We start from the raw sequence: 12105 nt of genomic DNA, 5'->3' as shown, positions 1-12105 counted from the left end.
CCAGGGGCTCACCAGCCTCATTTCCTCTCCATCCTGGGCACATCACTTAGAGTTTCTACTGCCCGGCCTCTCTTAATGTGGTGCATGACTGTGATTCCACCCCTGGGATGTGTCGAAGACAGGTACTTCCACGCCTAGGACAGGCAACCTCTCATTTCCCTCCATGTTTCACTTCCAGAGGGATTCCGAGGGCTTCAGAGATGAAGGAATCTCCAGTTGGAAAAAACCCCTAGATGGCTGGGTAGGACAGAACCATCCTCCGCCCTCACGAATGTGCCGCGCTTAGCCAAGGGCAGGCTGTCCTAATACGTTAGCTGTCTGCGCTAATAGAGTACTTGCATTATATTTTGCCTGGACATATATTTATGATGAACGCAGTAGCCTTACTTTTGCAGAGAGAAAGAAATGTGTCTAGCTTATCTGAGGGTTACCTACTGGACATCTTCAAGGAACGTCTTTTATGATCAGGAAACAAGCAAATGAAATATGTTATTTTATATTCCCAAAAAAACTTCTTAAAATCAATCAAGCTGACTGAAATTAAAAAGAGAAAAGATTCAGGGCAATTGTAATTCTATCACACACCCGATGTAAGGTTTACACCGCACTCAGAGCTTCCTGGCAGCAAGGCAAAAAAGGAAGCATTCGGTCATTCAGGAACGTACTGGAGATTCGAGAATATGCTTGGACCTAGAAATACAGAGATTCTGGGACTATACAGAGGAACAAGAAATGGACTTACCATCTTCACATAAACTCTAAGCAAAATTATGGGGTAGTGACAGCTAGGCACGAAGGGCTTACACTTTGCCCTGTTGAACTTCCTTTCCAGATTCTTTTCACCTTCCTCCTGCTACCATTTATACACTGCTGAGTCCTATTATACAAATGGTTGCTTAATTCAAGAGAAGCTTAGTATCTCATCATGCTCTCCCTTGCCCCTAAAAGAGTCTGTATCAGCACTTTCAAGGCCAAAAGAGCAACAGCCTAACCTTTTCGATGACAAAGTTCCTTTTTATAATTTTTCAATCTTAAACTATATTTATATTTCCTTTTTTATTATTACATTGGAAATGTTTTTCCCATGAAACTTCATTTTCAAGTAATAATTCACTTCTGGGTGATAAAATTAGAGTTATCACGTGGAGTTGGTAAACTTTCACGTATAGCAGAAAACCCTGACTGTTTTAAGCAGCCCGTGCAGCCATCTTGTGGGCAAGGTTGGATTTCCAATAGGCTCTTTAAAATAACTAAAAATAACACACAGAAGGACTTCTGTCATGAACCCCGTAGCTCCCAGGCAAAGCGGGTGAGGAGTCAAAGAAGCAAATCATAAATGATGGAATTTTAGGTACAAAGGACAGAAGGCAAAAAGGAAAGGAGAGGGGGGGAAGACAGAAGGAGGGAGAAGGAAGGAAAGAAGCAAGGTAGTTGAAAACCTTTCAGTGTTTCCAGCAGCTCAGTTTGGACCAATAACCCTGATAGAGATGCTTTTTTACCTTTTCCCATATCCTTGATGGTGATGTGACAGTCAAATGCCGGTGACCTGTTGTCACCATCCCAGAGGTAGAAGGTAAAGCTGTCTCGGTTCTGGGAGTCCATCGCCCCGGTGTGTGTGTATCTCAGCAAGTTCAGATCGACGTCCTCCTGAGTGCACTTCATGCCAGGGTGGAGAGGGACCCAGTCCCTCCCTAGCTGAAAGGTGCCAGAGTTAGTCAGCCGCCCGTGGTGTTTTCCTTCCAAGCTGTGTTAGTGGACATTTTCCGTGTCCCCTGTAAACCTCCAATATAAATGATATTTCAGGGAATCTCCAGATGCAATTTTTTTTTTTTTTGCCATTTTACCTTATTTTTTTTTCCTTTCAAAGAAAGATATTAAAACAAATTAAGACCTTGGGGAAAGAACTACCTTCAACTAAAGGATTTTTGACAGTCGTGTGGCAATTCAACAGCAGTGCCACTTCCAAGGTATTTATCATAAGCAACCATAGCTGATTGAATATTCCAATGAATGAGAGCAGGTGGGTAATCGAGCTTCCGAAATCGATTCTTTAAAAATTAAATGTGTTTCATTTGAGGTTTCCTTTTTTTTCCCTAGGTCCTATCATTGTACAATTAATCGAACCTATTTTTTTTTTTCAAACTTGTTTATCACTGGACTAATCTGAAATAGAAAAAAAAAAAAATAGAATGGATGTATTTACTCCCAGTTAGCTTTCCCTAACAATAGCTCATAAAAGTTACCTGACATAATTCAAGAAAAATGTCATCTTACAAATTTACTCTACCATATTATCTCGTGCTTTTCCTTGTCTGGTTTAAGAGATTAAAATAAAAATGTGAAACCTTGTTTGTTTGGTTTTTTTTCTTTCCTTTGGCACGTCATTCCACAGATTCTAAATTCCTAGCAAAAAAATGCTTTGTCCTGCCCTCCCTTCATTGTGTTACCCCTTCCCTTTCTATCCTATTTGATCAAGTTTCCTCCTCTTTAATATTTCTGCTCATCTGATGTTTCTACAGCGGTATGTTCTGTCCTAGTGCTCACTGGGTGAAAGTTAGTTATATTGTAACAATCAAGCTCATTATGTGTTTCCACCTAAGATCTGTTTGCAAGTTTCATTTTTTAAAACAGTCTCCTTGGAGTTTTAAACTGGACGGCCTGCAGTTCTATTTAACTTTTCTCTCTTGTAATCTTTTCTGAGAAAGCAAATACAGAAGAAGATATCTTTTGCTATCTCCCATCTCCATACAATTCCCCATCTGCACTCCCAAATGCCAGCTTTGATTTGACGAAAATCTCTGCAAGCCCCCAAAGAGGAAGAGAGTCAGGCTTAAGGTGGGGCCAACTAAGGAAAGTCAACCAGAATAGAAGAACCCTTGAGAAAGTCCAGGAATCCTAGAGTCCTGGTCCCGGGTCTTAGAGAGACTTGGAACACCCCAAGGGAGCTGGGAGACTCCATGGTGCCGTACCGGGAACCTGGACCCATCTGGATTTTCACACACCCAAAACACTTCAGTTCCCATACTACCCAAATGTGTGAGCTCTCACTGCATTTCTGCTTCATTACTCTTTGAAATGAAATAAGGACACAGCTGTACCTCAATGTGAATCAGCGATTGCTCTTCATTCTGATTCTCTATGGTGCCTACAATCTAAGACAATCAAGCTGTTCCACGAAGAATGAATCCTCGCTGCTCTTCTAGGACTATTATAAGTTAAGCACTCAGTCAAATAATCACATTGGGGATGGTTGGTGGTTATTGTTGCTGGCTTTAATCCATCATTCAAATAAACATTTTGATGGATTACTCAAGTGACCTTTTCAAGTGACTGATCCATAATTGGTGTCGGGCTACTCCGTGGTTGTCAGGCACACAGTCTGAATCAGACTGGGGAGCAGCACCATTTGTTAAAAGAGTATCTTTTCTCTACTCTCTTGCCTCTGCTCCTTTGCCAAAGATCCGCTGACTGTATTTTTGGGAGGGTCTACTTCTGGACTCTCTATTCAGTTCCACTGATCTGTTTGTCTGTTCTTTCACCAAACCCACACTAACTGAATTAATGCAGCTTTATCATAAGTCTTGAAGTCAGGTAATGTGATTACTTTAATTGTGACTCCTTTTTGCTCACTATTTTGGGTATTTTGCCTCTCCATATGAACTTTAGAATCAGATTGTAAATAGCCACAACAACTGCTCTTCAGAGTAGTCTATTAAAAACGTTTTTAATGTGGTGGGAATTAAGATATCTCAAAGGATGCCTGGCTCTCACCAGAAGTTAGACAATTTCATTTACCGCAGCAACCCCCTCTCCCAAAATTTAGGTACAATCCCAGGGGACAGGGAACAATAAAGAACCTTATTACTGGTTGAATATACCCTTAGTTGAGTAAAGAAAACTGAGTAGAGTGTGAGCTCACCCCAAACCAAGAAAATTGAATTCTCTACCTCTGGGCAAAAGATGGCTGTGAGAGAATAAATTCAGTTACAGAAATCTGTGTATTAAGAAAATTTATACCTGCCACATTAGTTTTGAAAAACAAAAGTAAAAAGGCCACTAACCTTAAGTTGAAGTTGCCCATTTTGGGGAAGCCTTTCAAATAAATAGTAAATCTTCTCCCTGGGTGAGTCTTCATCTATGGCCGAAAGAATGGCACTAGAAACAATTCGAGCTTCACCCATTTTCACTGTAAGTTCAGCCTTCCTGTAAAAAGGAAGATGTCGAGGTCGACAGGAAAATAGAAGGCATTGCTTTCACAGGGGTCATTCAGAATGACTATTACGGTTCCCAATCTTCAACAATTGGGGGATGATGTTCCACATCCCACGTATGTGGACTCATCCAGTGATGAGTCGGACTTGTGAAACGGGCTCTCATTTCCCTTTACACTTGAACGTCCTAAAAAGACAATCAGTCGGCAACGAGGAAGATGGTATGAGGTAATTAAATCCTTCTAACGGTTAACCTGCATTGAACTTCACAACTTTATGTTGTAATTTCTCTTATAAAGTGGGTTGGTTTCCAATATTTCATCTGCTACCACAACAGCTTCAGGACCTAAGTAGCCAAGGTATTGTCATTCTAATTTCACCAACAAAAACTTACGTAAAGAGATTAAAATGGCTTATCCACGGGTGTTCTGGTACCCTCTATGAAATACCAGTATGAGTTGGGTGACACTTGGGCCATCCACGGCCCTGGACATCACTCCCCCATCCCCTGGTGACGTGACGTTCTGAGTAGCTAGCTTTCTCTTCACAGCGACTGATCGTTTCCAAGTGCTCCAGCGGCCAGGTTAGCCCGTGGTGTCCTGAAGAGAAGGTAGCTGCTGTGTCCACCACAAATGCCTCTACTGTGGTTCTCAGGTCCTCTCTGGTGCTATTCCTTCCACGGCCGACATAGCCATTTGCCCTGGTCTCACCAAAGTGAGGAAGGGATTTCTTTCCACCTGTGTTTCTAGCTTTTGGCCAAACTCCGTCCAACTTGACAGATTGGTTTCCAATAAAAAATGGACGTTTCCTTGGGATGCAGATAAAGGACCAGCCGGCATTCCAACCGCCTTCTGCGTCCCTGCTGAGAAGCCAGAGCCCAGACACCTCACTTCTAACCACTCTTACTTGGTGCCTTTCTTACCCTCTCCAGGACTGACATCTTCCCTGGCAGTAGCAAGGGATTTTTACTCACCTCTTTCCTAGAGAATATTAATCCCATTACTCCTAGAAGCCTCACGAATCAGTTGACTGGTTGCTTATGGAGATTAGTGGTGCCATTGACAGAAACAGATTAATCAATGCAGGAAGGAAGCCAATGTGATGACGAAGGTAAGGAGTTTGGCAGGAAGAAAGTGTCAGAATTAAATGCCAGAGGGGCCAAAGGAGAAGAAATTATGTCATAGTCTGAGTTACCCTGAAAGGGAGTGTGGGACAAGGACTGCAGTGCAGGTAATTTATTTGGGAAGTGATCCCAGGAAACAAGAGAAAGAGGCAAGGAGTGAGACAGGGCAGGAGGGAAAGGCAACAAAAGCTGTTTTTCCAGCAATGGGGCTCAGTGCTCCTGAGGGTCCTTTGAAGAATCATGTAGAATATGCTTCAAATTGTACTGCTGAAGGATGGAAGTGTGGGACATTTATTTCATCCACTAGCTCCCACAGGTTACGAGCTACCATCAGAGTGCTTTCAGCGGTGTCTGGACATGGGCGGAATGAGCCAGTGCTGCTTCGGAGAATCCCTGTGCGACACAGCAAGTGAGGTGACACACTGAGGGCACTTGTAAAGCAGCCCCGACAGTGTGTGTGGTACATTCTGCCACAAGAGCGACTATAATCAGAGTGGGGGGAGGGGTCGGGGGGCCAAGAGAGCATGACCCAGAGAACCAAAAGTATCTACCACAGCATCTAAAAGGAATTACCAAAGAAATGGTGCCAAATGCTCTAACGAGGTCCAGCAAGGTAAGACGAGCCATTCGTTTCGTTGGGAAAGCCCAGGGTAACTTTTAAGGGAGCAGCTTTAATAAAGTGGGGGAGGTTGGGCAGAAATGGCCGAAGCAAGCACAAGCTGAATCCTCCAAATAGTTTGGCACTGAAATAAATGAGGAACTGGGTCATCTTCGCAGTTTTAGTTTTTTAGGATGAGAATACCTGCTTGCAATAATGGTAATAATTAACACTCAGGAGCATTCACTAGGTACTGGCCAGTCTTTCAAGCGCCTTTGCGTCTTTTAATTCACTTAAGCCTTGCTACAACCCTGTGGAAAGGATGCTGTTATTATCCCCACTTACAAAGAGGCTGACAAAGAGGCCGGGAGAGGTTAAGTGACAAGTTCGAGGCCACACAACTGGTCAGTGGCTGAACCAAGGCAGTCTGGCTGCAGAATCTGCTCTCTTAACCACTAACTACATCCCGTCCTTGTTAGCAGAAGGAACGGAAAGGGAGAGACTAACGACGTGAGAGAAAAAAATAACGGAGCACATTCTGGGAGGAGGCAAAAGGTGATCCACCCAAGGATACACAAGGAAGGGAAAGAAGGGGGAATATAACTACTGCTCCACAGGAGAAAAGGAAAAAAAGAAAAGAAAAGAAAGAAAAAGAAGGGACTGGGAAGAGAGTTGAAGGAGATTTGGCAATTCTGTAGATGAACTATCCCAGGCAGTTTATTGGCAAGAACATAGCAGGAAATAGTAAGTCAGACAGAGGTGAGTGAGTGTCCTGTATTTTACTACTCTGGTCTCAGTTTTCTTAGTAAGGATAATGATACCTACTTCCCATAATTCTGGCGAGGATTTAAGGAAATACATTCTGTAAAAGGATCCAGTACAGTGTCTGTCACATAGTAAGCACTTAATAAACACTAGTTTTTATCTCTCTTTCTTCCTCTCAGATGCAGTGAGGTCATCAGACAGAGGATTCATATTACTGCAATACCCTTCATATTTTCACTTTTATAAATCAAGGTCATGCCAGTCCAACATTCCACCTATATAATAGAAAACGAAAATTTCTTCTGAATACTTTTAGTTAAACTCACGTCCGAGATGCAACCCTCCAAAAAACTATCATCAGTTTTTCCCAAAATGATTTTCAAGGACCTTGCTGATGGCCCATGAAGGAATGGCAGGCTAGAGAAGGGACTTGTTTGAGGTCCTCATTTCTGCAAAGTGGAGGAGACTTTGGGGGTTTACACATTTTTAGGAAGTTATTCACTTCCTGCGAAAAGCTAGGACTGTCTACACAATGCCTCTCACTGCTGCACCGTTGAATACTGGGGTGAAGTGGTCAAAGAGGTCCCAAGAAGCAGACACTTCTCTGCATCCAGCCTTAGAGAAAGTTGAGCCTTCTAAAGTTTTACCCTTGTACAGTGCTGGTAATAAGAGAAATGACCAGAACTATAGAAATATAATTGATGAAGCCTCTGTACCTTATTTTCAAACTGATCAACTGCAGAGGGAGATACTGAGACAGTCTGCAATTAATATCAGCGCAGAATTTTTAAATGATCATTTAAGTGATCATTTTGGTATCAGGTAGCAGGGGAGAGTTGATCCATATGGAACACAGGGGACTGGTGGATACTGAAATACCAAGATGATGATAGAAATGGCATGTATATATTTCCCTCAGCCACTCTTAGGTAAACGTTTGGTCAATTTCACAGGGAGGCATGTCTGCAGTTAATATGACCACATTCTAGTTAAATCTACACACCTATTGCACTTTGGTATGTGTGTGCGCATGCAGGTGCATGTATATATACATGTGTTCAAATACTTGGTACACCGTTCATTCCATATTGTAGGTTCAGTCATTCTTAGTTATTTACAACTAAGTAGAACTTTTAGATGGAAATCAAATAATTAAAGGGTGTACCTAAGAACTGTTAGGGAGATGTTGTATTAACTAACATTTGCACTCATGGTTCTAGGTGTCTGAGTAGTTGGGACAAGTTGTGAAAGACAGGAGTTGTCAAAGACTCATTTCTGTCTGGAAGACACACATTACATTTGCACCTAATCTTCCAGACTTCAGAATTTTCTAGAGCATCTGAAAAGGATTCTTCAGGTAGCTTACTTGCTCAGCATTGGTTTCTCATCATTAACTGGGGTGATTTCTACTGAAATCGTTTTTAATATCTTATGTTTCCCATCTGACAACTGGATTGTAAAGTCATCAGCAAGGCTCTCTGAGTCATCGTGCACATACATCAACTTCATTCCTGGAAGAAGGGGAACAAGAGAGAAAGTAAATCTTATGATTAAGCCATTCTGAAACACACATAATCTCTTTTAATTTCCAAGGTATTGGTATCAGCAAGAGTTCATTAATCACTACATAGGGTGAAATTAAACTGCTTTATAAAGTAAGATTGCCCTCTTAGTTCATTAAAAAATTGTATTTAAATACTTTAGCATTTGATAAGGCTCTTATTTAGAAATCAGTGAGGAAAGGATATATTATTTAATAAACTGTATGAAAACAATGGTTTATTACTTGGAGAAAATTTTAGTTAGATACCTACCTCAAGCCAATAACCAAAATAAATTCTAGATGAATCAAAACTAATATAAAACTATTTTTTTAAAACCTACATAGAATTTATATGAAAATGCAAGAGACCAGAACAGCCAAAACAATGTTAAAAAAGGACAAAGTTGGAGACTCACATTTCCCATTTTCAAAACTTACTACAAAACTACAGTAATCAAGACAATGTGGAACTATTATAGAATAGACGTATAGATTAATCTAATAGAGGAGAGTCCAGAAATGAGCTCATGCATTTACAATCAACTGAATCCCATCAGGGGAACAAAACCTGTTCAATGGGGAAAGGATAGTCTTTTCAATAAATGTTACTGGGACAACTGAACAGCCACAGGCAATAGAATGAAGTTGGATCCCTACCTCACACTACATACAAAAATTAGCTCAAAATAGATAATAGACCTAAATGTAAGAGCTAAACTAGAAAAACTGTTAGAAGAAAATATAACAATGAATCTTTGTGACTTTGAGTTACGTAATGGTTTCTTAGATAAGATACCAAAAGTACAAGTGACCAAAACAAAACAAAACAAAAACAGTGGATAATTTAGATCTTAACAAAACTAAAAATTTGAGGCTAAAAATGATACTATCAAGGAAGCACAAAACAGCCCACAGAACCGGAGAAAATATTTACAAATCATATATCTGATAAGGGAGGGTCTAGTATTCCAAATATAATAAGAACTTTTACAACCCAATAATAAAAGACAACCCAATTACAAAATTGGCAAAGGATTTGAGTAGACATTTTTCCGAAGAAGATGTAAGAGTATACACAAATAGCCAACAAACTCATGAAAAGACGTTCAACGCTATCAACAATTGGGGCAATGAAATCAAAATCACAATGATGTACTATTTCACACCCACCAGGACGGCTATGATAAAAAGATAGACAATAACAAACGTTGGTGAGGATGCAGAGAAATCGGAACTCTAACATTACTGGTAGGAATATAAAATGATGCAGCTACTTTGGAAAACAGTTTGGCAGTTCCTCAGCGTATTAAACACAGTTATCACGTGACACAGCAATCCCACTCCAGATACAAACCCAAGGGAAATGATAGTATCTATCCATACAAAAACTTACACATACATGAATGTTCACAGTCAAAAGTGAAAGTGACCCAAATACCCATCAACTGATGAATGGATCAAGTAAATGTGGCATGTCTATACAATGGAATATTATTTGACAATGAAAAGGAATGGAGTTGTTCTGACTTGTGCTACAATATGGACGAATCTTGAAAACATTATGTTAGATGAAAGAAACCAGTTACAAAAGATCATACATTCCATTTATATGGTTCCGACATGTCAGAATAGACAAAGCTATAGAGACAAAAAATAGGTTACTGGTTGCCAAGGGCTGAGGAAGAAAGGAGTGAGAATGACTGCTAATGAGTATGGTATTTCTTTTAGGAGACGATAAAGTGTTCTAAAATTGATCATGATGATGAATATACTAAGGACCTCTGAATTCTAAGCTTAATTAAATGGATAGATATTATGGCATGTGAATTAGATCTTATTTCTGAATGCCGAATGTCTTCCTATTATAAAAACAAAAGAAAGAAAATGTAAAGGAAAATAATGATAAATTTCACTACTTACAGTTTGTGATTTCTGTACTTAAAAAACATGAATTAAAAGGCAAATAAAATCTAGAAAAACTTGTCTGTAACGTGTGACAAAAATGTGACATATCAAATATTTAATGATCTCTTATAAGTTAATATAAATCAATGGAAAAATGGGCAAAGGACACTATCAAGCAGTTTCCAAAAGGTGAAACGTATATGGTTAATGGACATGAAACTATGGTAAATTACTCATAATCTGAGAATTTCAAAATAAGATCATGATAAGAGACTGTTATCAACTACCACATTTGCACAAGTTATTAAAACTATTCATTCTTGATTAGGAAAATAGGCATGTTCGTGCATATCATGCAACGGCAATTTTTTCCCTCAAAGTATTATAAATGCTCACCTCTTTTTACCAAATAGTCTCACTATAAAATTTTATGCAAAAAAATTCTATGAGATGTGGACTGAGATTTATGTTACAAAAATAGACATCAGACATGTTTAGGTGTAGTTTGTAAATTCAAGAAATGAAAGGCTATCTGCATATTTAAAAATGGAAGATAGTTGTACGAAAGGAGAGGACAGTAAATCCATACAATGCAAAGCTGGAGTTATCACAAACCATGTTTTTCAATTAACATTTGAAAAATAAGAAATTTAGGGGCACCTGGGCGGCTCAGTCAGTTAAGCGTCCAACTCTTGATTTCCACTCAGGTGATGATGTTACGGTTGATGAGATAGCGCCTCACATGGGGCTCTGCGCTCAAAGCACAGAGCCTGCTTGGGATTCTCTCGCTCCCTCTCTTTCTTTCTCCCTCTCCACTGCTCGTACTGTCTCTCCCTCCTCCTCCCTCCCTCCCTCTCTTTCTCTCTCTCAAAATAAACATTAAATTTTTTTTTAAATTTAAATTAAAGAAAATAAAAAGTCAAGGGCTTTTAAAAAATAAATAAATAAAAACTAAGAAGTTTCTCATAATTGATAAGAAAAAACCTCAGATTACATAAGGTGGTAGCAGTTTTATAAGTTCTGTATGTTTGGGGTGGGGGATGTGTGTGAGAATATACTAAAGTTTAAACCAAATGTAGCCCTAACTGAATCAAGAACAAAGATGAAAATCCAGTCTCTGAGAAGGCCACCAAGCTTTTAACCAAAGGATTAATTCATGTAAACTGTTTTTATTTTTTCTTCAAAATCATTGCATAGGTGCGAACTTACACAATATGCCTACTTATTTAACCTAAGAATATAATAAATAATAATATTTAACCTAATTAGAAAACAGACTTTCTTGAGAGCAAAATTTGAACAATTACTTCTTTTCCTTTGTCTTAAATTTGAAAAAAACTATTGTCACAACATACTGTATTATTTGATACACATGGTTATTAACTCGGTCATATCATCAACTTAAGTGCCGGGAGTTCATTCTTTGCAATTGATAGAAACTAAGAAATATATGAATTAGCTTTTCAAGTTCAAATGTGACATTGAACAACTATTGCATAATAAACTTGGAGGCAGAGCACTTATCCTGGTTGGGGAAGGGAAAAATTCAGACAGAATAACTGTTGAACCGGCCCAGAGATGAAACCAGCACAGGAAGGGAAGAGTTTGGAGTCCTGGAGGGGGTGCTCCACGGGGAGGTCAGAGGTAACCTGGTTCTGAAGGCACAGTGTTGGCTAGCCCAGCAAAGGGGGTTCAGGTTGGGGAAACAATATGTGAAGGCAGGAAGGAGAGTGAGAATAGGCAGTGATTCTAGAACCATCCTTTTCTCCAATATTCAAAAGTGTGTTTATATTCAGAAAATGGGATAAAATTGATTTTTTAGAAAGAGCAATTAAAAAATAATTCAGGCTGCTATTCCAACGTGTCATTTCCTTAAAGAACAAATTATCTCCACGGAGAATAATGAGTTATTATATGTGGTTCTATATTCGTTTCAAACATAGAAATTTTGGCAGACAAA

At 39.4% G+C, this 12105-nt stretch overlaps 1 protein-coding gene across 4 annotated transcripts in view; it reads right to left on the bottom strand.

The window, feature by feature from the left end:
- FREM1 (FRAS1 related extracellular matrix 1) overlaps positions 1-12105 on the bottom strand; it is a 309646-nt gene that overhangs the window by 55916 nt on the left and 241625 nt on the right. For all 4 annotated transcript variants that reach the window (XR_008291182.1, XR_008291181.1, XR_008291183.1 and 1 more), the window contains 3 exons: positions 8064-8208; positions 4062-4203; positions 1500-1695 (listed from right to left, as the gene is read on the bottom strand). Coding sequence is in view for 1 of the 4 variants with exons in the window: in XM_053205086.1 (XP_053061061.1) it covers positions 1500-1695; positions 4062-4203; positions 8064-8208 (483 nt within the window). In the remaining 3 variants the exon portion in view is untranslated. The remainder of the gene's footprint in view (positions 1-1499; positions 1696-4061; positions 4204-8063; positions 8209-12105) is intronic.

The sequence above is a fragment of the Acinonyx jubatus genome, chromosome D4 (genome assembly GCF_027475565.1).
Source record: "Acinonyx jubatus isolate Ajub_Pintada_27869175 chromosome D4, VMU_Ajub_asm_v1.0, whole genome shotgun sequence".
In the NCBI taxonomy this organism is placed as follows: Eukaryota; Metazoa; Chordata; class Mammalia; order Carnivora; family Felidae; genus Acinonyx; species Acinonyx jubatus.
Note: the sequence above shows the minus strand (reverse complement) of the source record. Positions and strands in the feature narration are given on the sequence as shown.